This window comes from Oncorhynchus kisutch, linkage group LG9 (genome assembly GCF_002021735.2).
Source record: "Oncorhynchus kisutch isolate 150728-3 linkage group LG9, Okis_V2, whole genome shotgun sequence".
Classification (NCBI taxonomy): Eukaryota; Metazoa; Chordata; class Actinopteri; order Salmoniformes; family Salmonidae; genus Oncorhynchus; species Oncorhynchus kisutch.
In genome coordinates, this window is record NC_034182.2 from 21026560 (window position 1) to 21052566 (window position 26007).

The 26007-nt window shown below is 43.2% G+C and overlaps 1 protein-coding gene across 2 annotated transcripts in view; it reads left to right on the forward strand.

The window, feature by feature from the left end:
* The window catches only part of arrb2b (arrestin, beta 2b), a 61635-nt gene that overhangs the window by 5968 nt on the left and 29660 nt on the right, over nucleotides 1–26007 (forward strand). The window contains exon 1 of one of the 2 annotated variants that reach the window (XM_031832097.1): nucleotides 9885–9948. The exons of the other annotated variant lie outside the window; for it this stretch is intronic. Coding sequence (XP_031687957.1) covers nucleotides 9923–9948 — 26 coding nt within the window. The 5' untranslated portion in view covers nucleotides 9885–9922. Of the gene's footprint in view, nucleotides 1–9884; nucleotides 9949–26007 lie in introns of those variants that run through there. 2 annotated transcript variants of the gene reach the window in all.

A 26007-nucleotide genomic window follows, 5' to 3' on the forward strand; every position in this document is an offset into this window, starting at 1 on the left:
TCAACGACTCGGGACGTGGACTCATTTCAACACTTCAGAGGTAAACATTTTTTGTTGAGTGAACTCTCATTTTAACGTCAGTACTGCCATGTGCATATAGCCTCAACTGCCTCGTGCCCCGTCACATTGACTCAGTACCGGTACTCCTCATATGTAGTCTTGTTATTAGTCTTTTATTGTGTTACTTTCTCCTTTTATTTATTTTTTAACTAAACATTATTGGGAAATTGCTCATTAGTAAGCATTTCATGCTAAAGTCTACACCTGTTGTATTCGAGGCATGTGACAAATACAATTTGATTTGATTTGCCAATGATGTGTATTGGGTGATAGAAAGTTTCTGAATATTGTAGTGGTGTTACACAACTTTAGTGGTTAGAGACACAGAGGCAGAGAGGAGCACAGGGAGAGATAGAGGGAACTAGATGGAGTGAGATATGGAATGGTGAGAGATGGAATGGTGAGAGATGGAATGGTGAGAGATGGAATGGTGAGATATGGAATGGGGAGAGATGGAATGGTGAGAGATGGAATGGTGAGATATGGAATGGTGAGAGATGGAATGGTGAGAGATGGAATGGTGAGAGATGGAATGGTGAGAGATGGAATGGTGAGAGATGGAATGGTGAGAGATGGAATGGTGAGGGATGGAATGGTGAGAGATGGAATGGTGAGAGTTGAGGGAGGTCAATTGCAACCCTGCCTGGCCCCTCTTGATACACACACACACACACACACTCCTGTATGTACAAAGATGCATCCTCCCTAAGCATTAAGGAATTCCTCAGCCCCCCCCCCCCCCCCGTTCCTCCCTCTGTTATTAGAGCAGAGGGAGGAGGAAAAGAGAAGAGACAGTCCCAAATGGTGCATGAAGAGTACAAGCGTGGGATGGATGGATAGAACAGGATAGTGATGGACTGACTGACCTCACAGGAGAGAGAGAGAGAGGTAGGGAGAGAGAGAGGGAAGGAAGGAGAGAGAGAGAGAGAGAGATGGAGTGAGTGAGTCTGGTAGTTTTAAGAGGATGTCTTTTAGGCTGAACCTCTGTCACTTACAAATGGATTGTGTGTGTATCTCCGTATGCTGTGTGTGTGTGCGTGTGTTTCCCATGCCGTGTGTGCGTGTTACGTTCTCCACCTCTCCTTTTAGGTAGATGAAAAGAAAATCAAGGCCATTGACGTCTCACCTACTGTCATACCCTTTAACTGATCTGTCCACCCCCATCTGTGTGTGGATTAACAAAAGAGCTTAGAATCTCTTTAATCGATTAATTGTTCTAGCCCCTGTGTGTGTGTGTGCGCGTGTGCGTGTGTGTGTTGGGGCTGGGTATTGCCAGGGCCCTCGCGGTACGATACTTAGGTGCCGTTCAGATATGTATTGCGATTTGATATTAGGATTTGGCGTTCCAAATATATTGCTCATTATATGTCTGCTGCAGAGACGCGAGAGAGAGAGTGTGAGGAAATGAGTTTTGATCAGTCAGGGAAATAGAAGTGCTGAAAACATGTTGGGTCACCATTTAAGAAGAAGGTGGAGAACAATCAGTAGGATGAAAAATACCAGAGTTTTACCGCACGTACAGCCCACTAGCGCTAGCAAACGCAACCTACAGTTTTTTATTCATTTTACAAATCGATTCTTGGGAGTCATATCAATATACTATCGTCCAAAGATAATATTGCGATATGCAACTATTGACTAGTCTGGGTGACTAGTCTGTGTGACTAGTCTGTGTGACTAGTCTGTGTATGAACCATTGGGTTCTAAATTGAAGTTCTGCCTCAGGGTAGCAGGTGAAAAGAGGGAGCGAGAGAGGGAAATAGAGAGAGTAGGGGTAAGAAAGGAGAGAGGGGAGAGAGAGAGCCAAAGATAGAAATTGAATTCTCTATTACGGCCCTCCCTCTCACACCTCCAGGGAGACCGAAGGGAAGGTTGAGCTGGGCCGAGAGAATCAAGCGTCTCTGAGAAGGACTGCTGATTTAGGATCAATTTAGCCTTTTAGATGAATAAGATGGACAGGGGAGTACTGCTAAATAGCATATATTACTGATCCTAGATCAGTACTCTTACTCTGAGAAGCTCGAAACATACAGACCCTGATGTTGGATAAGCAAGGCATAGAGGAGGAGGCTGCAACAAGCTCTCACCGACTCACTGCAGAATCCGACGTTTGTCCATAAACGTCAAATTGCGAAGGTTAAGTTTAGGCATTCATTCCAAATGGTTAAGGGATTATGGTTTAGGACAGGGTTAAAATAAAACAAATAGTGCCTAGAACTGGGATTGAACATGTGACGAAAACGAAAACAACTCCGGGTTACGTTTGTGGCATTAATTCGGAATGTTAAGGATGAATGTATAGTATAGGGAATAAACAAACAAAAAAACGAATGTCTAGCTCTGGAATTGAACACGCAACCCTCAAAGCTGGAGCTTGCGGCTTATGTCCATTCGTCATCCCCGTCCACAACGCCCTAGCACAGCGGTTCCGAAACCGGGGCTTGCCTGATATGAAAATGTGGTCACGGGAGAATTTCTCAAATCCTGGTAAAAAAAAAAATATATATATATATACACTACTGATCAAAAGTTTTAGAACACCTACTCATTCAAGGGTTTTTCTTTTCTTCTTTACTATTTTCTACATTGTAGAATAATAGTGAAGACATCAAAACGATGAAATAACACATGGACTCATGTAGTAACCAAAAAAGTTTGAAACAAATCAAAATATATTTTATATTTGAGATTCTTCAAATAGCCACCCTTTGCTTTGATGACAGCTTTGCACACTCTTGGCATTCTCTCAAACAGTTTCACCTGGAATGCTTTTCCAACCGTCTTGAAGGAGTTCCCACATATGCTAAGCACTTGTTGGCTGCTTTTTCTTCACTCTGTGGTCTGACTCATCCCAAACCATCTCAGTTTCATTGAGGCCGGGTGATTGTGGAAGCCAGGTCATCTGATGCAGCACTCAATCACTTTCCTTTTTGGTAAAATAGCCCTTACACATCCTGGAGGTATGTTGGGTTATTGTCCTATTGAAAAACAAATGATAGTCTAAGCCCAAACCAGATGGGATGGCGTATCATTGCAGAATGGTATGGTAGCCATGTTGGTTAAGTGTGCCTTCAAATTTTAAATAAATCACCTACAGTGTCACCAGCAAAGCACCAGCAAAACACCTCCTTCTCCATGCTTCACGGTGGGAACCACACATGCGGAGATCATCTGTTCACCCACACTGCGTCTCACAAAGACACAGCGGTTGGACACAAAAATCTCAAATTTGAACTCATCAGACCAAAGGACAGATTTCCACCGGTCTGATGACCATTGCTCGTGTTTCTTGGCCGAAGCAAGTCTCTTCTTATTGGTGTCCTTTAGTAGTGGTTTCTTTGCAGCAATTCGACCATGAAAGCCTGATTCATGCAGTCTCCTCTGAACAGTTGATGTTGAAATGTGTCTGTTACTTGAACTCTGTGAAGAATTTATTTGGCCTGCAATTTCTGAGGCTGGTAACTCTAATGAACTTATCCTCTGCAGCAGAGGTAACTCTGGGTCTTCCATTCCTGTGGCGGTCCTCATGAGAGCCAGTTTCATCATAGTGCTTGATGGTTTTTGCGATTGCACTTGAAGAAACTTTCAAAATTCTTGAAATGTTCCGCATTGACTGACCTTCACATCTTAAAGTAATGATGGATTGTCTTTTCTCTTTGCTTATTTGAGATGTTTTTGCCATAATATGGACTTGGTCTTTTACCAAATAGGGCCATCTTCTGTATACCACCCCTACCTTGTCACAACACAACTGTTTGGCTGAAATGCATTAACCTCTTGATACTAGAAGGAGGAAGGAAAGAAGGAAAGAAATTCCACAAATAAATTTTTAACAAGGCATGCCTGTTAATTGAAATGCATTCCAGGAGACTACCTCATGAAGCTGGTTGAGAGTGTGCAAAACTGTTGTTGCAAAGGGTGGCTATTTGAAGAATCTCAAATATAAAATATATTTTGAAACATTTTTGTTATTTCATAGTTTTGATGTCTTCACTATTATTTTACAATGTAGAAAATATTTTAAAAAATATAGAAAAACCCTTGAATGAGTGAGTAGGTGTTCTTAAACTTTTGCCTTGTACTGTATATGCAGTATGTAATATCGTCTTTGTCTATCAAAATAATTGTAATGCGGCTAACCTTAATCTAAATGAAAATGATTCATATCTAAAAAGTAAAAATTCAACTAGAGAGTGCCCTTAGAATGGTGGGAAAAGACGCACCTGAGCGTTGCACTTGAACCATTCCCCATGGTGAATGGCTGAGCCACTACGCTATGAAGCCACACACTATTGCACAGACTTTTCTGTCACCGGCGGCAATAGATATGGTGAAAATAATTTGCTGGGGGGCAGAGGCACAGAATCTCACATCAATGCCTTTGTCAGATAACATGGGTGAAACTAGGAACTGATTCTATAGCTAGCACTCAAGAGGAAACTCTGACTGAATGACATAAATCCCCGCTCTCCAGATGGACTTTAGCTGTGAGGGCCGAGTTGCCTGCGCATGGACTTTTGTTCAATACATGTCGTGGGATGCTATTCACATGGACAAATTGTTCTGTCTCACGATTCCAGAGCATGGAACTGCACAGGCTATGTTTAGTGTTTAGCTGCGTGGTTATATTGATGAAAAACACAGATGGCTTTTGCACAGATGGGGCTCCGTCTATCATGGGATGGCGGGCAGGCCACTGCACTCTAGTTATGAATGTGTCTCCCTTTGCCATGTGGACGCATTGTATGATACAACCACAGAGCTACACTATACACAGTACAAGTCAAAACTCTGGACACACCTACTCATTTTTTTCTTTATTTAAACTGTTTTCTACATTGTAGAATAATAGTGAAGACATCAAAACGGTGGAAACCACGCATGCGGAGATCATCCGTTCAACCTACTCTGCGTCTCACAAAGACACGGCGGTTGGAACCAAAAATCTCCAATTTGGACGCATCAGACCAATGGACGGATTTCCACCGGTCTAATGTCCATTGCTTGTATTTCTTGGTCGAAACAAGTCTCTTCTTATTGTTGTCCTTTAGTAGTGGTTTCTTTGCAGCAATTTGACCATGAAGGTTGATTCATTGCAGTCTCCTCTGAACAGTCGATGTTGAAATGTGTCTGTTGAACTCTGTGAAGCATTTATTTGGGCTGAAATTTCTGAGGCTGGTAACTCTAATGAACTTATCCTCTGCAACAGAGGTAACTCTGGGTCTTCCGTTCCTGTCCTCATGAGAGCCAGTTTCATCATAGCGTGGTCGATTGCACTTGAAGAAACTTTCGAAGTTCTTGAAATGTTCCATATTGACTGACCTTCATGTCTTAAAGTAATGATGGACTGTCATTTCTCTTTGCTTATTTGAGCTGTTCTTGCCATAATATGGACTTGGTATTTTACCAAATAGAGCTACCTTCTGTATACCACCACTACCTTGTCACAACATCTGACTGGCTCAAATGCATTAAGAAGGAAAGACATTCTACAAATAAACTTTTTAACGAGGCACACCTGTGAATTGAATTGCATTCCAGGTGACGACCTCATGAAGCTGGTTGAGAGAATGCCAAGAGTGTGCAAAACTGTAGTCAAGGCAAAGGGTGGCTACTTTGAAGAATCTCAAATGTAAAATATATATGGATTTGTTAAACACTTTTTTTTGGTTACTACATGATTCCTTATGTGTTATTTCATAGTTGTGATGTCTTCACTGTTATTCTCCAATGTAGAAAATAGTAAAAATAAAGAAAAACCCTTGAATGAGTTGGTGTCCAAATCTTTGACTTGTACTATATATACAAAAGTATGTGGACGCCCCTCCTTCAAATGAGTGGATTCGGCTATTTTAGCTACACCCGTTGCTGACAGGTGTATAAAATCGAGCACACAGCCATACAATCTCCATTGACAAACATTGGCAGTATAATGGTCTTACTGAAAAGCTCAGTGACTTTCATAGGATGCCACCTTTCCAACATGTCAGTTCGTCAAATTTCTGCTCTGCTAGAGCAGTCCCGGTCAACTGTAAGCGCTGTTATTTTGAAGTGGAAACGTCTAGAAGCAACACCGGATCAGCCGCGAAGTCGTAAGCCACACAAGCTCACAGAAGAGATCCACCGAGTGCTGTGAAGCATGTAGCGCGTGTAAAAATATTTTGTCCTCGGTTGCAACTCACTACCAAGTTCCAAATTGCCTCTGTAAGCAACGTCAGCACAATAACTGTTCTTCGGGAGCTTCGTGAAATGGGTTTCCATGGCCGTGCAGCCGCACACAAGCCTGAGATCACCATGCGCCATGCCAAGCATTGGCTGGAGTGGTGTAAATCTCGCCGCCATTGGACTCTGGGGCAGTGGAAACACATTCCTATGGAGTGATGAATAATGCTTCACCATCTGGCAGTTCGACGGATGAATCTGTGTTTGGTGGATGCCAGGAGAACGCTACCTGCCTCAATGCATAGTGCCAACTGTAAAGTTTGGCCGAGGAATAATGTTTTTTATGGTTTGGTCAAAGCACCTCAGTTCCTGTGAAGGGAAATCTTAATTCTACAGCATACAATAACATTCTAGACGATTCTATGCTTCCAACTTTGTGGCAACAGGGGAAGGCCCTTTCCGGTTCCAGCATGACAATGCCACCATGCACATAGTGAGGTCCATACAAAAAATTGTTTGTCAAGATCACTGTGGAATATCTTGACTGGCCTGCACAGAGCCCTGACCTAATCAACCAACATCAGTCCCCGACCTCACTAATGCTCTTGTGCAAGTTCCTGAATGAAGTCCCTACAACAATGTTTCAACATCAAGTGAAAAGCTTTTCCAGAAGAGTGGAGGCTGTTATTGCATTTAAGGGGGGGACCAACTCCATATTAATGCCCGTGATTTTGGAATGAGAGGGTTGACGAGCAGGTGTCCACATACTTTTGGTAATGTAGTGTATAATGGATACATTGAGAGTAACTGGTGGCAGAGCGCAGAACTCGGCAAACAAATTCGATTGTAAACTACATCGCGCCTGTCTGTTTGCAAAACTATGTGGTGAAATGAGATCAGAGCTTGACAATGTTCTATTTCACACCAAGGGGCTCGGTGGTGGTTGTCGAGGGGGGAGTGTTGGAAAGATCGTTTTGTATTGAGAGAGGAACTGTTGTCATTCGCAATGGGTGTAACAAAAAAAAACAACGACAATAAAACAGACTTTGACTTTCTGTGTTATGAAAAGAAAATGTGTCTCCTTGCCTATTTTAACAGGCATAGTTGGGGAAACTGAACGAACGGAAGGCACGGGAAATACAAAAACGTTCTACAGATGAGTGACCGAATCCTGGCTCGGTTGACACGCCGGTAAGTGAAATGGAACAGCTTGATCGAGCTGTCATGTGACCGAAATGCTGCAGTTACTCTCATTCACATCACAGGTCACTTGTGGAAGGAGTTTTGGTTCCTGACTCGGAGGGACACGGCACTAAAACTCATGGTACGCTGATCCAGGGCTCTCGTCTGCGTTTAGAAACAAAATACCCATCCAGGTGGGACGTGGTTCCTGACTCGGAGGGACACGGCACTAAAACTCATGGTATGCTGATCCAGGGCTCTCGTCTGCGTTTAGAAACAAAATACCCATCCAGGTGGGACGTGGTTCCTGACTCGGAGGGACACGGCACTAAAACTCATGGTATGCTGATCCAGGGCTCTCGTCTGCGTTTAGAAACAAAATACCCATCCAGGTGGGACGTGGTTCCTGACTCGGAGGGACACGGCACTAAAACTCATGGTATGCTGATCCAGGGCTCTCGTCTGCGTTTAGAAACAAAATACCCATCCAGGTGGGACGTGGTTCCTGACTCGGAGGGACACGGCACTAAAACTCATGGTATGCTGATCCAGGGCTCTCGTCTGCGTTTAGAAACAAAATACCCATCCAGGTGGGACGTGGTTCCTGACTCGGAGGGACACGGCACTAAAACTCATGGTACGCTGATCCAGGGCTCTCGTCTGCGTTTAGAAACAAAATACCCATCCAGGTGGGACGTGGTTCCTGACTCGGAGGGACACGGCACTAAAACTCATGGTACGCTGATCCAGGGCTCTCGTCTGCGTTTAGAAACAAAATACCCATCCAGGTGGGACGTGGTTCCTGACTCGGAGGGACACGGCACTAAAACTCATGGTACACTGATCCAGGGCTCTCGTCTGCGTTTAGAAACAAAATACCCATCCAGGTGGGACGTGACGGAGAGAGTCGAGGTGCGCACTGTCGATCACACCCCCCCCCCCCCCCCCCCCCCCCGACTTTGAGATGTTCCCGACATGCATCAAGCGCACCCATCGCATTAGTGGTGGTGATAGAAGAGAAATGATGTCACACTCATTTTGCATTTGATTGTCATTAGCCCCACATTATAAGTATATGATGGTGTGTTGAGAATACAATCAGGAGTACTTTTAGAATGTTTAGCAATTTACTGCCATTGCCTCAATTGAAAAAAAGTGAACATTGGCCGTTAATTACATTATTGTAGTTTATGTTGACATTTGTTGGGGTCGTGAGAATTTTCAGATGTCAAAAAGGGGTCGTCGGGAAAAAAAGTTTGGGAACCCCTGCCCTAGCAATACCCATGCCGACTTGATGCCAATAACCCTCAATGTTGTCCCTAGTTGCCTGTTTTGAAGTAATCTCCTGACGTCCTGCTCACCTGGATGTCTAATTTCGCAGTGAATCTTGAGCAAACTGGCTGGAGTGAGAAGAGTGGGGAGGTTGTGTGTGTGTGTTCTCTCCCTGGGTGTTCTGACAGGTGATCAGTACCAGTATCTTCCAGTATCTTCCAATCCCCCCCCCCCCCCCCAACACCACCACCACACACACACACTACAATACTCTCTAACTGATACTCCAATAAAACAGCTCTCTCTCTCTCTCGCTTCCTCTCTCTCTCTCTCTCTCTCTCTCTCGCTTCCCCTCTCTCTCTCTCTCTCTCTCTCTCTCTCTCTGTCTCTCTCTCTCTCGCTTCCTCTCTCTCCCTCTCTCTCTCCCCCTCTCTCTCTCCCCCTCTCTCTCTCTCCCCCTCTCTCTCTCTCTCTCGCTTCCCCTCTCTCTCTCTCTCTCTCTCTCTCTCTCTCTCTGTCTCTCTCTCGCTTCCTCTCTCTCCCTCTCTCTCTCTCCCCCTCTCTCTCTTCCCCTCTCTCTCTCTCGCTTCCTCTCTCACTCTCGCTCTCGCTCCCTCCATCTCTCTTTCCCTCTCTTTCGCTCCTTCCATCTATCTTTCCCTCTCTTTCGCTCCTATCTCTCCCTTTCTCTCTCGCTCCTTCTATCGCCCTATCTCTCTCTCGTCCTGCTCTGTTTAGTTTCCCTACTAACATTTGCATGTTCTGTCTCGCTCCTCTCCCCATCTACTTTCCTTCTTCGTCTCTCCGTCCTGCCAGTGCAGATCCTGATTTGACTGTGTACATATCCTATATTCACGATTGACTGACTGACAGCGAAACACATTAACACTGTGTGTGTGTGTGTGTGTTTGTGTGTGTGTGTTCGTTCGTTGAATGATTGATGAGTTGAACACAGGTGCACTGGTAGCTAGTCTCGCCCTATTCAAATCCCGTAGCTCCAATATTGACTCACTATGATAAAGTGTGTGTGTTATGTTTTCGTGTGTGTCTGTGTGTGTGTGTGTGTGTGTGTGTGAGAGAGTTTTGAATAAAGCCCAGCATTGGCCTCTTGTTCACCTGTGTCTCAAAGTTGTATTCAGCTTACTTTACTGAAAGTGTATGTCTGTGTGTGTGTGTGTGCGTTTATCATTCTGCACCCGCGTGTATCTGTTTGCGTTTTGCTCTCTGGTGAAATCCATGCGTAAGGATGGAGGACGATGGAATTTTAGAACAGTAAGGCCATTGTTTGTTGTTATCAATGTGTGTTTGTTGCTATAAACGAGTTTTTGTAAAAAAAAATTGGACGACAAAAAAAATGAAATAGGCAAATATCTGACGACATCGCTTTTCCGAGTAGGCGAAACCACCAGCTAGCTAACGTGTACACGATCTGGAGTTCATAACCTGTGTGCAGTGTAGCTACATAGCTATGTTTATAATGCTGAGTTCGTTTTGGTGTGGCCTGCTTGTCACGAACAAGAAATGAACAGACTTGCAACAACAACAACAAAAATGTCATGTGCATTCAGAGTAACGATGGGCGTGAGATCTTGAGTATTGGACCACGAGTATTCAAAATGGTCAATACTGTTGAAAAAGGAGTCTTAAGCTTTGCGGTAGGAGCTTCATAACAATGTAAGAATATAAAACAAGCGCAGGTTTCATTACAGATTAGTAGGTGACTTCTACCGTGCCATGGGAAAAGTGTCTATCTGTCACCGTAGCCTGGTATGAATCCATATGCTTTAGTTGTGTTGTGTTTTGCTGGTCACATCATTGTGCCTGTGCAGAAAGGCTGCTATCTGTATTTTGTTCCTTCTAAACTCGAGCTACTGTCCGCTTTGTCTTCCCTCTCTTTCTCTCTTCCCGTCTTTTGTTCTTTTCTCCTCTCCTCCCCTCCCTCCTGCCTCGTTCCACCGCTCTAATCCCTTTAACTGGCCCATTGTTGCCAGTGCATTGTGGTTATTGTAGTTGGTGTAAATGTGTGCCGAGAGAGGAGGAGAGCGATTGAGTCTCTATTGTTCTCTCTCTCTCGCCTTCTCTCCCGCGCCTTGCGTGGGGGGAAAAATAGCACAAGGCTTCATGTCATGTGAAATTCCCAAATCCTACACGTGTGTGTGTGTGTGTGTGTGTGTGTGTGTGTGTGTGTGTGTGTATGTACTGTATCTAGATACATCTGTCCCTTTGTGCACTGGTACAAGCGTGTTTATAAAAGGTGTGTGTGTGGAAGTGAGTATGACCTCTCCCACACCGCGCGTGTGTGTGTGTGTGTGTATGTGCGCACGCGTGTGTGTGTTTTACCACACCATCCCTTTGCTTAGACAAGGCTTTTAGCATTTAGTGCCAGTAACAACACACACACACACACACACACACACACACACACACACACACACACACACACACAGGGAAACATTACGAATGCTAGAGCCCTACGCTGTCCTCTCTGACGCAGGCTGGCTGCATTTTCAGCTCACCAACAAGTTCACGAGCTGCCTGCCCCCGCTACTGTAATCTCTAACACACACTGTCGGTTTGTGTGTGTGTGTGTTCTCTCTGTGTAGCATACTGTCTGAGTATATAGTCTTGTGCATGCGTGTGTGTGCACATACGTGTCTGTTTACATTGCTATACTGTATGTATTCGTGTCTCTCTGTGTGTGTACTGCACAGGAGGTTGGTGGCCCCCCAATTGGGGTGACTGGTGCCGAATCAGTGGAATGGTATCAAACGCATGGTTTCCATGGTTTCCATGGTTTCCAGGTGTTTGATGCCATTCCATTTGCTCCGTTCCCGACCATTATTATGAGCCGTTCTCCCCTCAGCAGCCTCCATTGGTGTGCTGTTACACAGTATAAGCTAGTCCAGTCTGTCTCCTGTCTGTCTGTCTGTCTGTCCGATCCGCTGTCAGTCCGCCCATCCGGCTGCCTGTGCACTGTTCTGCCTGTCCTCCAAGGTTTTTGTGCGACAGCTATTGACCTGCCATGTCTCATGTGTCCGAGTAGAGCAGTTCATATTTAGTGTTTCCATGAGTGTTTCTAGAACGGTCCAACTTTAAACCGTTCATGTTTCTGTAACGATACTTCATCAATAAATGACAGGTTTGATTGGTTGAGTGCTTCAGTGACGCTTTGAGGTGTTCTAATAGTAGATATGAAAAGTCGATTGACGTTAGAACAGTGCCAAGTGTGTTTAATGCGTATTTAGTGTGTCCCTGTGAGTGTTTCTATTAATAATTGTGTCATGATAATTCATCTATGAGGATTGATTGATTTAGTGTATCTAAGGGGTCAAGGGTCTGCGTCCCAAATGGCACCCTATTCCCTTCGTAGTCCTCTACTTTTGACCAGAGGGTGTAGGGTGCCATTTGGTACGTCGCCAAGGTGTTGTAATGGATTACTGTGGAGTTTAGTTTTCGATGGGTGATGCAAGTGTAATATGCTGATGAAATTTCTTGGTAGGTGGGTCGGCTTCGAGAACACATGAACGCAGGCGCACACACAACCTACATTTCATTATTTTATTATTGCTCTTTCCTTAATGACTCCTGGGTAATCGGATGACTCGCAGGTGTGTGTCTGTGTCAAATGCTCACCGGGACCAGTATATGCACACCTGAGCTCCGATTATTTTATAAGGGAAGTATGAATGATAGATGTTATAATCATAATAATGGGCTATGAGTTGTTGTTCGTTCTCTCTCTCTCTCTCTCCTCTTCTCTCTCTCTCTCTCTCTCTCTCTCTCCTCTTCTCTCTTTCTCTCTTTCTCTCTTTTCTCTCTCTCGTTCTCTCTCTCCTCTCTTTCTCTTTTTCGTTCTCTCTCTCTGTCTCTGTCTCTCTCTCTCTCTTGTTTACTTGGTCCTCAGTTTAGTGTGGCTTTGACTCTTACACCTGCAGCAATGAAACACTGTGTGTGTGTGTTTGTGTGTGTGCACGTACCCGTTTTGTGTGCGCGTGTGGGTATATATGCTGTATATACAGGTATGTGTACATTTCTGTGAATCCAGTTGCTCACGTCTTCTCTTTGATGAATAGAGGAAAGAGTAAGTGTGAGAACAGAATGATTCATCACGAACTCTGTCTCTCTCCTCTCCTTTTCTTTTTATCACCTCTCTCGTTCTCTACTTCCTTCTATCTATATCTCTTGCTCTGTGTCTCCATTTTAGTTCAAGCAGCAATGATAACGTAGGCTACTAGGTAAAAGACACCAGTTAAATGCAACTGACCTAGCAAGACGATACCAACAGCTACTTAATGAATCAAAGAATACTGGTAGAAGCTCATGTTCTTTCTAAGTAAGACTGGGGCCAAGTAAGGCTTCCTACAGTTACCAAGCGCTATTACACAAATTGTCCTGAAACAAATTATTGCATTCGGAAGGTATTCAGACACCTTCCCCTTTTCCAAATGTTGGTACGTTACAGCCTTATTCTAAAATGAATGAACTTCTCTGGGATATGTGGGACGGTAGCGTCCACCTCCACCAACAGCCAGTGAAATTTCAGGGCGCCAAATTCAAAACAACAGAAATGCCATAATTAAAATGCCTCAAACATACAAGTATTTTACACCATTTTAAAGATAAACTTCTTGTAAATCCAGCCACAATGTCCAATTTCAAATAGAGCACACCAAACGATTATGTTAGGTCAGCGCCTAGTCTCAGAAAACCGTACAGCCATTTTCCAAGGAGAGGGCTCACAAAAATCAGAAATAGCGATTAAATTGATCACTAACATTTGATGATCTTCATCAGATGGCACTCACAGGACTTCATGTTACACAAAAATTGTGTTTTGTTCGATAAAGTTAATCTTTATGTCCAAAACCCTCATTTGAAATTGGTGTGTTATGATCATCCGGTGAAAGTGCAGAGAGCCACATCAAATTACAGAAATACTCATCATAAACATTGATTAAAGTGTTATGCATGGAAATATAGATAAACTTCTCCTTAATGAAACTGCTGTGTCAGATTTCAAAACGCTTTACGGCGAAAGCACACCTTGCGATTATGTTAGGTCAGCGCTAGTCACAGAAAAACATCCAGCCATTTTCCAAAGAAGGAGAGGTGTCAGAAATAGCGTTATAAATATTCACTTACCTTTGATGATCTTGATCGGAATGCACTTCCAGGAATCCCAGTTCCACAATAAATGTTTGTTTTGTTCGATAAAGTCCATCGTTTATGTCCAAATACCTCCTTTTTGTTCGCGCGTTTAGCCCAGTAATCCAAATGCATAATGCGAGATCACTTGTTCAGACGAAATGTCAAAAAAATTCTATTACAGTTGACCGATTATGATTTTTCAACGCCGATACCGATTATTGCAGGACCAACAAAATGATACCGATAAATCGGACAATTAAACATTTTTGGGGGTTGTAATAATGACAATTACAACAATACTGAATGAACACGTATTTTAACTTCATATTATACATCAATAAAATCAATTTAGCCTCAAGTAAATAATGAAACATGTTCAATTTGGTTTAAATAATGTAAATACAAAGTGATGGAGAAGAAAGTAAAAGTGCAATATGTGCTATGTAAGAAAGCTAACGTTTCAATTCCTTGCTCAGAACATGAGAACATATGAAAGCTGGTGGTTCCTTTTAACAGCAGGAAAGTGCTGTTTGAATGAATGTTTACGCGCCTGCTTCTGCCTACCATCGCTCAGTCAGATACTTGTATGCTTGTATGCTCAGTCAGATTATATGCAACGCAGGACACGCTAGATAATATCTAGTAATATCATCAACCATGTGTAGTTAACTAGTGATTATGATTGATTGTTTTTTACAAGATAAGTTTAATGCTAGCTAGCAACTTACCTTGGCTTACTGCATTCGCGTAACAGGCAGTCTCCAGGCAGTCTCCTTGTGGAGTGCAACGAGAGAGAGGCAGGTCGTTATTGCGTTGGACTAGTTAACTGTAAGGTTGCAAGATTGTATCCCCCGAGCTGACAAGGTGAAAATCTGTTGTTCTGCCCCTGAACGAGGCAGTTAACCCACCGTTCCTAGGCCGCCATTGAAAATAAGAATGTGTTCTTAACTGACTTGCCTAGTTAAATAAAGGTATAAAAAACGTCTTCTTTTTTAAATCGGCGCCCGATTGTTATGAAAACTTGAAATCGGCCCTATTTAATTGGCCATTCCGATCGGTCGACCTCTATTACAGTTCATAGAAACATGTCAACGATGTATAGAATCAATCTTTAGGATGTTTTTAACATAAATCTTCAATAATGTTCCAACCGGAGAATTCCTTTGTCTTTAGAAATGCAATGGAACGCAGCTAACTCTCACGGGGGCGCGCGTGATCAGCTCATGGTCACTCTGTCAGACCTCTCCCCCTTCACAGTAGAAGCCTCAAACAAGGTTCTAAATACTTTTAACATCTAGTGGAAGCCTTAGGAAGTGCCATATGACCCCATAGTCACTGTATATTTGATAGGCAATGACTTGAAAAACTACAAACCTCAGATTCCCCACTTCCTGGTTGGATTTTTTCTCAGGTTTTTGCCTGCCATATGAGTTCTGTTATACTCACAGACATCATTCAAACAGTTTTAGAAACTTCAGAGTGTTTTCTATCCAAATCCACTAATTATATGCAAATTCTAGCTTTTGGGCCTGAGTAGCAGGCAGTTTACTCTGGGCACCTTTTTATCCAAGCTACTCAATACTGACCCCTTTGTCCCAAAGAAAACATTTTCCTCATCAATCTACACACAATACCCTATAATGACAAAGCAAAAACAGGTTTTTAGACATTTTAGCAAATAACACATTTTTACATAAGTATTCAGAACCTTTACTCAGTACTTTGTTGAAGCGCCTTTGGCAGCGATCTCAGCATTGAGTCTTCTTGGGTGTGACGCTACAAGCTTGGCACACCTGTATTTGGGGAGTTTGTCCCATTTCTTCTCTTCAGATCCTCTCAAGCTCTGTCAGGTTGGATTGGTGGTGTTGCTCCACAGGTATTTTCTGTCTCTCCAAAGATGTTATGTCGGGTTCAAGTCCGGGCTCTGGCTGGGCTTTGTGTACTTTGTGCACAGGGGGGATTGTCATGCTGAAACAGAAGAGGGCCTTCCCCAACCTGTTGCCACAAAGTTGGAAGCAGAGAATCTTCTAGAATTTCATTGTATGCTGTAGCATTAACATTTCCCTTCATTGGAACAAGGGGCTTAGCCTGAACCATTATTCCTCCTCCACCAAACTTTATAGTTGGCATGATGGATTGGGGCAGGTAGCGTTCTCATGGCATCTACCAAACCCAGATTCGTCCGTCGGACTGCCAGATGGTGAAGCGTGATTCAGTGCTCCAGAGAATGCGTTGCCACTGCTCCAGAGTCCAATGGCGACGAGCTTTACACCACTCCAGCCGAAGCATGGAATTGCACATGGTGATCTTAGGCTTGTGTTCGACTGCTCGGCCATGGAAACCCATTACATGAAGCTCCCGCCAAATAGTTATTGTGCTAATGTTGCTTACAGAGTCAGTTTGGGGAGTGTTGCAACCGAGGACAGTAAATTTTTCGTGCTACGTGCTTCAGCAATCAGTGGTCCCGTTCTGTGAGCTTGTGTGGCCTACGACTTTGTGGCTGAGCTGCTGTTTCTCCTAGACGTTTCCACTTCACAATAACAGCACTTACAGTTGACCGGGACCGCTCTAGCAGGGCATAAATTTGACAAACTGACTTGTTGGAAAGGTGGCATCCTATAAAAGTCACTGAGCTCTTCAGTAAGGCATTCTACTGCCAATGTTTGTCTATGGAGATTGCATTGTTGTGAGCATTTCACCTTTGCCAAAACAATCCATTCACAGGTGCACCTTGTGCTGGGGACAATAAAATGTGCAGTTTTGTCACACAACACAATGCCACAGATGTCTCAAGTTTTGAGGAAGTGTGCAATTGGCATGCTGACAGCAGGAATGTCCACCAGAGCTGTAGACAGAGAATTTTATGCTAATTTATCTACCATAAGCTGCCTCCAATGTCGTTTTAGAGAATTTGGCAAACGGCCTCACAAAGGCAGACCATGTGTAACCACACCAGCCCAGGACCTCCACCTCCGGCTTCTCCACCTGTGGGATTGTCTGAGTGGAGGTGTGGGGGGTGCTGAGGAGTATTTCTGTTTATAACGAAGCCCTTTTGTCAGGAAAAACTATTTCTGATTGGCTCGGCCTGATCCCCCAGCCCAGTCATGTGAATTCCATAGATTAGGGCCCGATGAATTTCAGTTTCCCTGCATGAACTGTAACTCTTTGAAATTCTTGCATGTTGCGTTTATAATTTTGTTCAGTGTATATACAGTACCAGTCAAAAGTTTGGACACACCTACTCATTCAAGGGTTTTTCTTTATTTTAACTTTTTTCTACATTGTAGAATAATAGTGAAGTCATCAAACTATTAAATAACACATATGGAATCATGTAGCAACCAAAGAAGCATTATGTTAAAAGCTTATTTGTGGAATTTCTTTCCTCAATGCGTTTGAGCCAATCAGTTATGCTTTGAAGGTAGGGTTGGTATACAAAAGATAGCCTTATTTGGTAAAAGACCAAGTCCATGTTATGGTAAGAACAGCTCAAACAAGCAATGAGAAACGACAGTCCATCATTACTTTAAGAGATGAAGGTCAGTCAATCCGGAACATTTCAAAAACTTTGAAAGTTTCTTCAAGTGCAATCGTGACAACCATCAAGCGCTATGATGAAACTGGCTCTCATGAGGACCACCACAGGAAAGGAAGACCCAGAGTTACCTCTGCTGCAGAGGATAAGTTCATTAGAGTTACCAGCCTCAGAAATTTCTGCCCAAATAAATGCTTCACAGAGTTCGAGTAACAGACACATCTCAACATCAACTGTTCAGAGGAGACTGCGTGAATCAGGCCTTCACGGTCGAATTTCTGTAAAAAAAAACACTACTAAAGGATAATAATAAGAAGAGACTTGCTTGGGCCAAGAAACACTAGCAATGGACTTTAGACCCTTGGAATCTGTCCTTTGTTCTGTTGAGTCCAAATTGGAGGTTTTTGGTTCCAACTGCCGTGTCTTTGTGAGACGCAGAGTAGGTGAACGAATGATCTCCACGTGTGTGGTTCCCACCGTGAAGCATGGAGGAGGAGGTGTGATGGCGTGGGTGCTTTGCTGGTGACAATGTAGGTGATTTTTCAAATCAAATTTATTTATAAATCCCTTCTTTCATCAGCTGATATCTCAAAGTGCTGTACAGAAACCCAGCCTAAAACCCCAAACAGCAAGCAATGTAGGTGTAGAAGCACGGTGGCTAGGAAAAACTCCCTAGAAAGACAGAACCTAGGAAGAAACCAGGCTATGAGGGGTGGCCAGTCCTCTTCTGGCTGTGCCAGGTGGAGATTATAACAGAACATGGCCAAGATGTTCAAATGTTCATAGATGACCAGCAGGGTCAAATACTAATAATCACAGTGGTTGTCGAGGGTGCAACATGTCAGCACCTTTTTATTTTTTTAAACATTTATTTCAAAGCACACTGAACCAGCATGCCTACCACAGCATTCTGCAGCGATACTCCATCCCGTCTGGTTTGGGCTTAGTGGGACTATCATTAGTTTTTCAACAGGACAATGACCCAACACAGCTCCAGGCTGTGTAAGGGCTATTTGACCAAGAAGGAGAGTGATGGAGTGCTGCATCAGATGACCTGGCCTCCACAATCACTTGATGTCAACCCAATTGAGATGGTTTGAGATGAGTTGGACCGCAGAGTGAAGGAAAAGCAGCCAACAAGTGCTCAGAATATGTGGGAACTTTGTTGGAAAAGCATTGGAAAAGACTCCTGGAAAAGCATTCCAGGTGACTACCTCATGAAGCTGGTTGAGAGAATGCCAAGAGTGTGCAAAGCTGCCCTCATGTCAAAGGGTGGCTACTTTGAATAATATAAAATAAATGTGGATTTGTTTAACACTTTTGGTTGCTACATGTGTTATTTCATAGTTTTGATGTCTTAACTATTATTCTACAATGTAGAAAATAGAAAATATAAACAAAAACCCTTAAATGAGAAGGTGTGTCCAAACTTTTGACTGGTACTGTATATCTCAGTGGAGGCTCCTCAGAGGAGGAAAGGGAGGACCATCCTCAGTGAATTTTGGAAAAATGTTGATAGTGAAACAGAAAAAGTAATCATTTTTAGATAAAACTATACTAAATATATTCACTTCACCAAGCAATTTATTGAAACACTTTTTTGCAAAGAATGTATACAGTAGCTTCAACAGCACTCTGTTGGGTAGCACCATGGTGTAGCCAGAGAACAGCTAGTTTCCGTCCTCCTCTGGGTACATCGACTTCTTTACAAAACCTCGGAGGCTCGTGGTTCTTACCCCTTCCATAGACTTACACAGTAATTATGATGACTTTCGGAGGATGTCCTCCAATCTATCAGGGCTCTTGCAGTATGAACTGACATGTTGTCCACCCAATCAAAGGATCAGAGAAAAGCATAAAATACAGCTTGCTAGCACTACAGTGCATAAAATTGTGGTGAGTAGTTGACTCAAAGAGAGAAAGGCACAAATGTCATTCCTTTAAAAAATGAAGGAGACGCAAGAGAGAGAGAGAGCAAGAGCTGGCTATATTTTGTTGTATTTGTTTCACTTTCACCTATTTAGCCAACAAATGCAGCTAGCTAGTTTATTCTACTCAAACAGAGAGGGATGCCATGTTAGCTAGCTGGCTATGGCTATCCGACACTGGAACTCTTCCAAGTCAAGATTTTGGTTTTATAAATGTATTGCCACCGGGGCCTTCCGGGCAGGTTTAACAACTTGCTGTCCACTTTACTCTAAAGGGTTTACTAATGCGTTAGTTCTAGTAGTTATGTTGACTATGACGCCAGCTAATATGGTGACGAAGATGTAGGCTGTGTGTAGCGGCTAGTGCTTATGGTTTGAAGGTTTGGCTGGACATTTCTTTTTTCACCTGGTCACAGACGGCTGCTGTTTTGTGCACTGCAAAGGGAAAGTCCATAAGCAAAGGGAAATGTTGAGAGGAGAGTGCGTAGATGCAAGAATGATTTATATACAACGAGCAAAGTGACCATGATGTTTGTATGTGGCTGCTATGACAGTGAACTGTGTGTGCAGGGGATCAGGGGTGTTTTCAATCTGACAATTTTGTTGAAAAACTTTTCTAAATGGAAGCAAACAAAACAGTTACAAACATACCTGAATTTGTCCAATAGAAAACTCTCATTTGCAACTATTTGTACTAATGATTACACCTTAAATCAGATAGATGCAGGCAAGAGTATGCAAGATGTTATTGTAGGCTGTGTACATTTATGTTAACCCAGTTGCTCACATCTTCCCTGTGATGACAGGAAATGAGCTTGCAGAATAGAGGAAAGAGGAAGTGTGAGAGCAGAATGATTAAGCAAGAACTCTCTCTCTCGTCACTCTCCTTCTCTTTTTATACCGCCCTCTCTCATTCTCTACTTCCTTCTCTCTCTTTGTATCTTTTGCCTTTTTTTCCATTTCTTTTGCTTTATTTCTCCTTCTCTTTTTCTGTCCCTTCCTCTCACTCTCACTCTCTCTCTCTCTCTCCCCCTTTTGCTCTTCCCCACCCCGTCTTTCTCTGTCCCTCTCTCTTCACGGCTGGCATAGGAGCTGAATCAGAGGCTAGAACATTCCACTCGTCTGACCAGCAAAATTCGGTTCTGAACCGGTTTGAACCCCAAAACAGTAACGGTTTATATGGTTCCTTTCTGTTCCTTTTTAAACCCCAGAAATTCTGTTTTTGTTGTTATGCGTTGTCTGAATTAGGCCCATAGAATTATACCTACAGAGGAGCGGCTTCTATAGAGGAAATGTTGAATATCGTTGAACTAAAGAGAGTTGGCTTAACATTGGACCAGAGCTAGCTAGCTAACAAGGTGCTGTGTGCAGAGCAGCACCAGCATTTAAATAAAAGCACATCCTACGGGCCTCCCGAGTGGTGCAGCGGTCTAAGGCACTGCATCGCAGTGTTGAGGTGTCCATACAGCCTAGGGTTCAATCCCAGCCGGCCGGAATCGGGAGTCCCATAGGGCGGCTCACAATTGGCCCAGCATCTTCCGGGTTAGGTGAAGGTTTGGCCGGGGGGCTTTGGCTCATTGCGCTCTAGTGACTCCTTGTGGCGGGCCAGGCGCTTGCAAGCTGACTCCAATCATCAGTTGAACAGTGTTTCCTCTGACATGTTGGTGCCGATGGCTCCCGGTTTAGGCGAGCGGATGTTAAGAAGCAGCGCGGCTTGGCGGGTAATGTTTCGCCTCTCCCGAGCCCGTTGGGGAATTGCAGCGACGAGACAAGATTTAATCGCAATTGGATATCCCGAAAAAGGGGGTAAAAAAAAACACATCTCACCTTTTTGTTGTTAATAAATCCAATATAAAAGAACTATAATATCCTTAACTTGCATTGAAAAGTTAATCCATTCTTCTCTAATGAAAAATCTCTCTCCCTAATTTCTTAGTCACGCTTGTAACGTCCGTAAGCTATAGTAGACTATGCTTCGAAGGGGGAGGGGCAGAAAGCCTACAAACACGTGCACACACACTGGCAAAGATTTTCAGCTGGTAGGCAGACACTGGAATACGTTTCTGAGTGACAGAGTGAGGACTTTGCATAGGCACTTTGTTGCGTTTTTTTGTGGGACTGGAAAAAAATGCCCAGAACGTAAAATAACGTAATTAACCGGTTCGCATGCTAGAAAAAAGATATATATATATTCCGGAACTGTATAGATTACTTTCGTTCCCGGTTCTGATTCTGTTCCTAACCCTCCCCCCCCACACACACACACACAAAAAAAAACGGTTCCGGTACTGTTCCCTGAACCGGTTCTAACCCCTGCATTTAACCCACTGCCTGAGCCAGGTATCACAGAGGAAGAGACACATTGTGATTTGATTCAGTGTATCTAACTCTGCTTTCTGTCATATTTCACCACAATCTGATCAGGGACGTTAGCTCAAACCACCGTTTTCTTGCTCTGTTTCACTGCATCCATCTCTCTATTACCCTCATTCTCCCAGTTTTCTATCTTGACTAGGTATTACTGAAGGGGAGAAGAACAGAGAGAAATGGAGAGAGGGGAGAAGGCACAGAGAAAATTTGAGAGAGAGAGAGAGAGGAGGGAGGGCAAGGCAGGGTTTCCTCGAGTCAGTCAGACAGAGGAAGGGCCGGAGGGAGGGGGGGGAGGAAGGGAAGGAGAGAGGGAAGGATGGACAGATGAGTGATTGTTTTGCAAAAGCACAGGAAGTTCTCTACTATTAGAAAGCAAACTAGAGAGAGAGGGGGAAGGAAGGAGAGAGACGGAGACAAGAGCGAGAGGAGAGACCGGGAAAGGTAGAGCGAGAGTTAATGAGTGAGTAAAGGAGGACAGGGAATGAGTTGTCCAAATCAAAATTGGACACACTCCTCCACTCTCGCATGTCCTCATCCCTCTATCCAAATTCTTCCTTTCACTCCTTTCACTGTTCTTTGTCCTCCCCCTCTACCCAAAATCTCTCCCTCAAGGGTTTCTTACCACAACAAAATCATTTTGAACTGAAGGGAAATGTCACTGTGTTAGATTGTGTTTGGTTCAGTCCAATTCAGTCTCACAGGGTTGAGCAAGTGTGTGTGTGAAATGCTAACTATGTCAAAAGTCAAAACAATGACATCTGCCTGTCGTCATTTATTGAATTGAATGAACTGCGAGGTCTTTTGGGTTAGTTGGTTCTTAGTAAAGAGAGGTTATAGGTTTCGAAGGAGTGACGATGGGTTTGCTGTAGAGCGCTACTTCAAGCCAGATTGAGACCTTTTTTCTCGCTCATTCTCTTTCCTAGTTGTGAATTATCAGGATTTGCAAGGCAGAATCAGTACGTTTTATATAGTCTTTCCTCTTACTCATATATACAGTCGTGGCCAAAAGTTTTGAGAATGACACAAATATACATTTTCACAAAGTCTGCTGCCTCAGTTTGTATGATAGCCATTTGCATATACTCCAGAATGTTATGAAGAGTGATCAGATGAATTGCAATTCATTTCAAAGTCCCTCTTTGCCATGCAAATGAACTGAATCCCCCCAAAAACATTTCCACTGCATTTCAGCCCTGCCACAAAAGGACCAGCTGACATCATGTCACTGATTCTCTCGTTAACACAGGTGTGAGTGTTGACGAGGACAAGGCTGGAGATCACTCTGTCATGCTGATTAAGTTTGAATAACAGACTGGAAGCTCCAAAAGGAGGGTGGTGCTTTGAATCATTGTTCTTCCTCTGTCAACCATGGTTACCCGCAAGCAAACACGTGCCGTCATCATTGCTTTGCACAAAAAGGGCTTCACAGGCAAGGATATTGCTGCCAGTAAGATTGCAACTAAATCAACCATTTATCGGATCATCAAGAACTTCAAGGAGAGCGGTTCAATTGTTGTGAAGAAGGCTTCAGGGCGCCCAAGAAAGTCCAGCAAGTGCCAGGACCGTCTCCTAAAGTTGATTCAGCTGCTGGATCGGGGGACCACCAGTACAGAGCTTGCTCAGGAATGGCAGCAGGCAGGTGTGAGTGCATCTGCACGCACAGTGAGGCAAAGACTTTTGGAGGATGGCTTGGTGTCAAGACAGGCAGCAAAGAAGCCACTTATCTCCAGGAAAAACATCAGGGACAGACTGATATTCTGCAAAAGGTACAGGGATTGGACTGCTGAGGACTGGGGTAACGTCATTTTTCTCTGATTCCCTTTCCGATTGTTTGGGGCATACGGAAAAAAAGCTTGTCCGGAGAAGACAAGGTGAGCGCTACCATCAGTCCTGTGTCATGCCAACAGTAAAGCATCCTGAGACCATTCATGTGTGGGTTTGCTTCCCAGCCAAGGGAGTGGGCTCACTCACAATTTTGCCTAAGAACACAGCCATGGATTTTTATTTAATTTAACTAGGCAAGTCAGTTAAGAACAAATTCTTATTTTCAATGACAGCCTAGGAACAGTGAGTTATAACGGCCTTGTTCAGGGGCAGAATGACAGATTTGCACCGTGTCAACTCAGGGATTTGAACTTGCAACCTTTCGGGTACTAGCCCAACGCTCTAACCACTAGGTTACCCTGCCACCCCATAATAAAGAATGGTACCAACACATCCTGCGAGAGCAACTTCTCCCAACCATCCAGGAACAGTTTGGTGACAAACCATGCCTTTTCCAGCATGATGGAGCACCTTGCCATAAGGCAAAATTATAACTAAGTGGCTCGGGGAACAAAACATCAATATTTTGGGTCCATGGCCAGGAAACTCCCCAGACCTTAATCCCATTGAGAATTTGTGGTCAATCCTCAAGAGGTGGGTGGAAAAACAAAAACCCACAAATTCTGACAAACTCCAAGCATTGATTATGCAAGAATGGGCTGACATCAGTCAGGATGTGGCCCAGAAGTTAATTGACAGCATGCCAGGGCCGATTTCAGAGGTCTTGAAAAAGAAGGGTCAACACTGCAAATATTGACTCTTTGCATCAACTTCATGTAATTATCAATAAAAGCCTTTGACACTTATGAAATGCTTGTAATTATACTTCAGTATTCCATAGTAACATTTGACAAAATTAATATTTGTGTCATTCTCTAAACTTTTGGCCACGACTGTGTGTGTGTGTGTGTGTGTGTATGTGTGTGTGTATATAATATATACAACTATATATATAGTTGAAGTCGGAAGTTTACATACACCTTAGCTAAGTATATTTATACTCTGTTTTTCACAATTCCTGACATTTAGTCCTAGTAAAAATTCCCCGTCTTAGATCAGTTGGGATCACCACTTTATTTTAAGAATGTGAAATGTCAGAATAATAGTAGAGAAAATGATTTATTTGAGCTTTTATTTCTTTCATCACATTCCCAGTGGATCAGAAGTTTACATACACTCAATTAGTATTTGGTAGTATTGCCATTAAATTGTTTAACTTGGGTCAAATATTTCAGGTAGCCTTCCACAAGCTTCCCAAAATAAATTGGGTGAATTTTGGCCCATTCCTCCTGACAGAACTGGCATAACTGAGTCAGGTTTGTAGGCCTCCTTGCTCGCACATGCTTTTTCAGTTCTGCCCACAAATTTTCTATGGGATTGAGGTCAGGGCTTTGTGATGGCCACTCCAATACCTTGACTTTGTTGTCCTTAGGCCATTTTGCCACAACTTATTTTTGTTTCATCAGACCAGAGGACATTTCTCAAAAAAGTACGATCTTTGTCCCCATGAACAGTTGCAAACAGTAGTCTGTTTTTTTTTATGGTGGTTTTAGAGCAGTGGCTTCTTCCTTGCTGAGCTGCCTTTCAGGTTATGTTGATATAGGACTCGTTTTACTGTGGATATAGATACTTGTTTCCTCCAGCATCTTCACAAGGTCCTTTGCTGTTGTTCTGGGATTGATTTGCACTTTTCGCACCAGAGTAAGTTCCTCTCTAGGAGACAGAACGCATCTCCTTCCTGAGCGGTATGACGGCTGCGTGGTCCCATAGTGTTTATACTTGCGTACTATTGTTTGTACAGATGAACGTGGTATCTTCAGGCATTTGGGAATTGCTCCCAACGATGAACCAGACTTGTGGAGGTCTACAATTGTTTTTTTCTGAGGTCTTGGCAGATTTCTTTTGATTTTCCCATGATGTCAAGCAAAGAGGCACTGTTTGAAGGTAGGCCTTGAAATACACCCACAGGTACACCTGCAAATGACTCAAACGATGTCAATTAGCCTTTCAGAAGCTTATAAAGCCATGACATCATTTTCGGGAATTTTCCAAGCTGTTTAAAGGCACAGTCAACTTAGTGTATGTACACTTCTGACCCACTGGAATTGTGATTTAGTAAAATAATCTGCCTGGAAACAATTGTTGAAAAAATGACTAGTGTCATGCACAAAGTAGATGTCCTAACCGACTTGTCAAAACTATAGTTTGTTAACAAGAACTTTGTAGAGTGGTTGATAAACAAGTTTTAATGACTCAAACCTAAGTGTATTTAAACTTCCAACTTCAACTGTGTGTGTGTATTATACACTGCTCAAAAAAATAAAGGGAACACTAAAATAACACATCCTAGATCTGAATGAATGAAATATTTTTATTAAATACTTTTTTCTTTACATAGTTGAATGTGCTGACAACAAAATCACACAAAAAATATCAATGGAAATCAAATTTATCAACCCATGGAGGTCTGGATTTGGAGTCACACTCAAAATTAAAGTGGAAAACCACACTACAGGCTGATCCAAC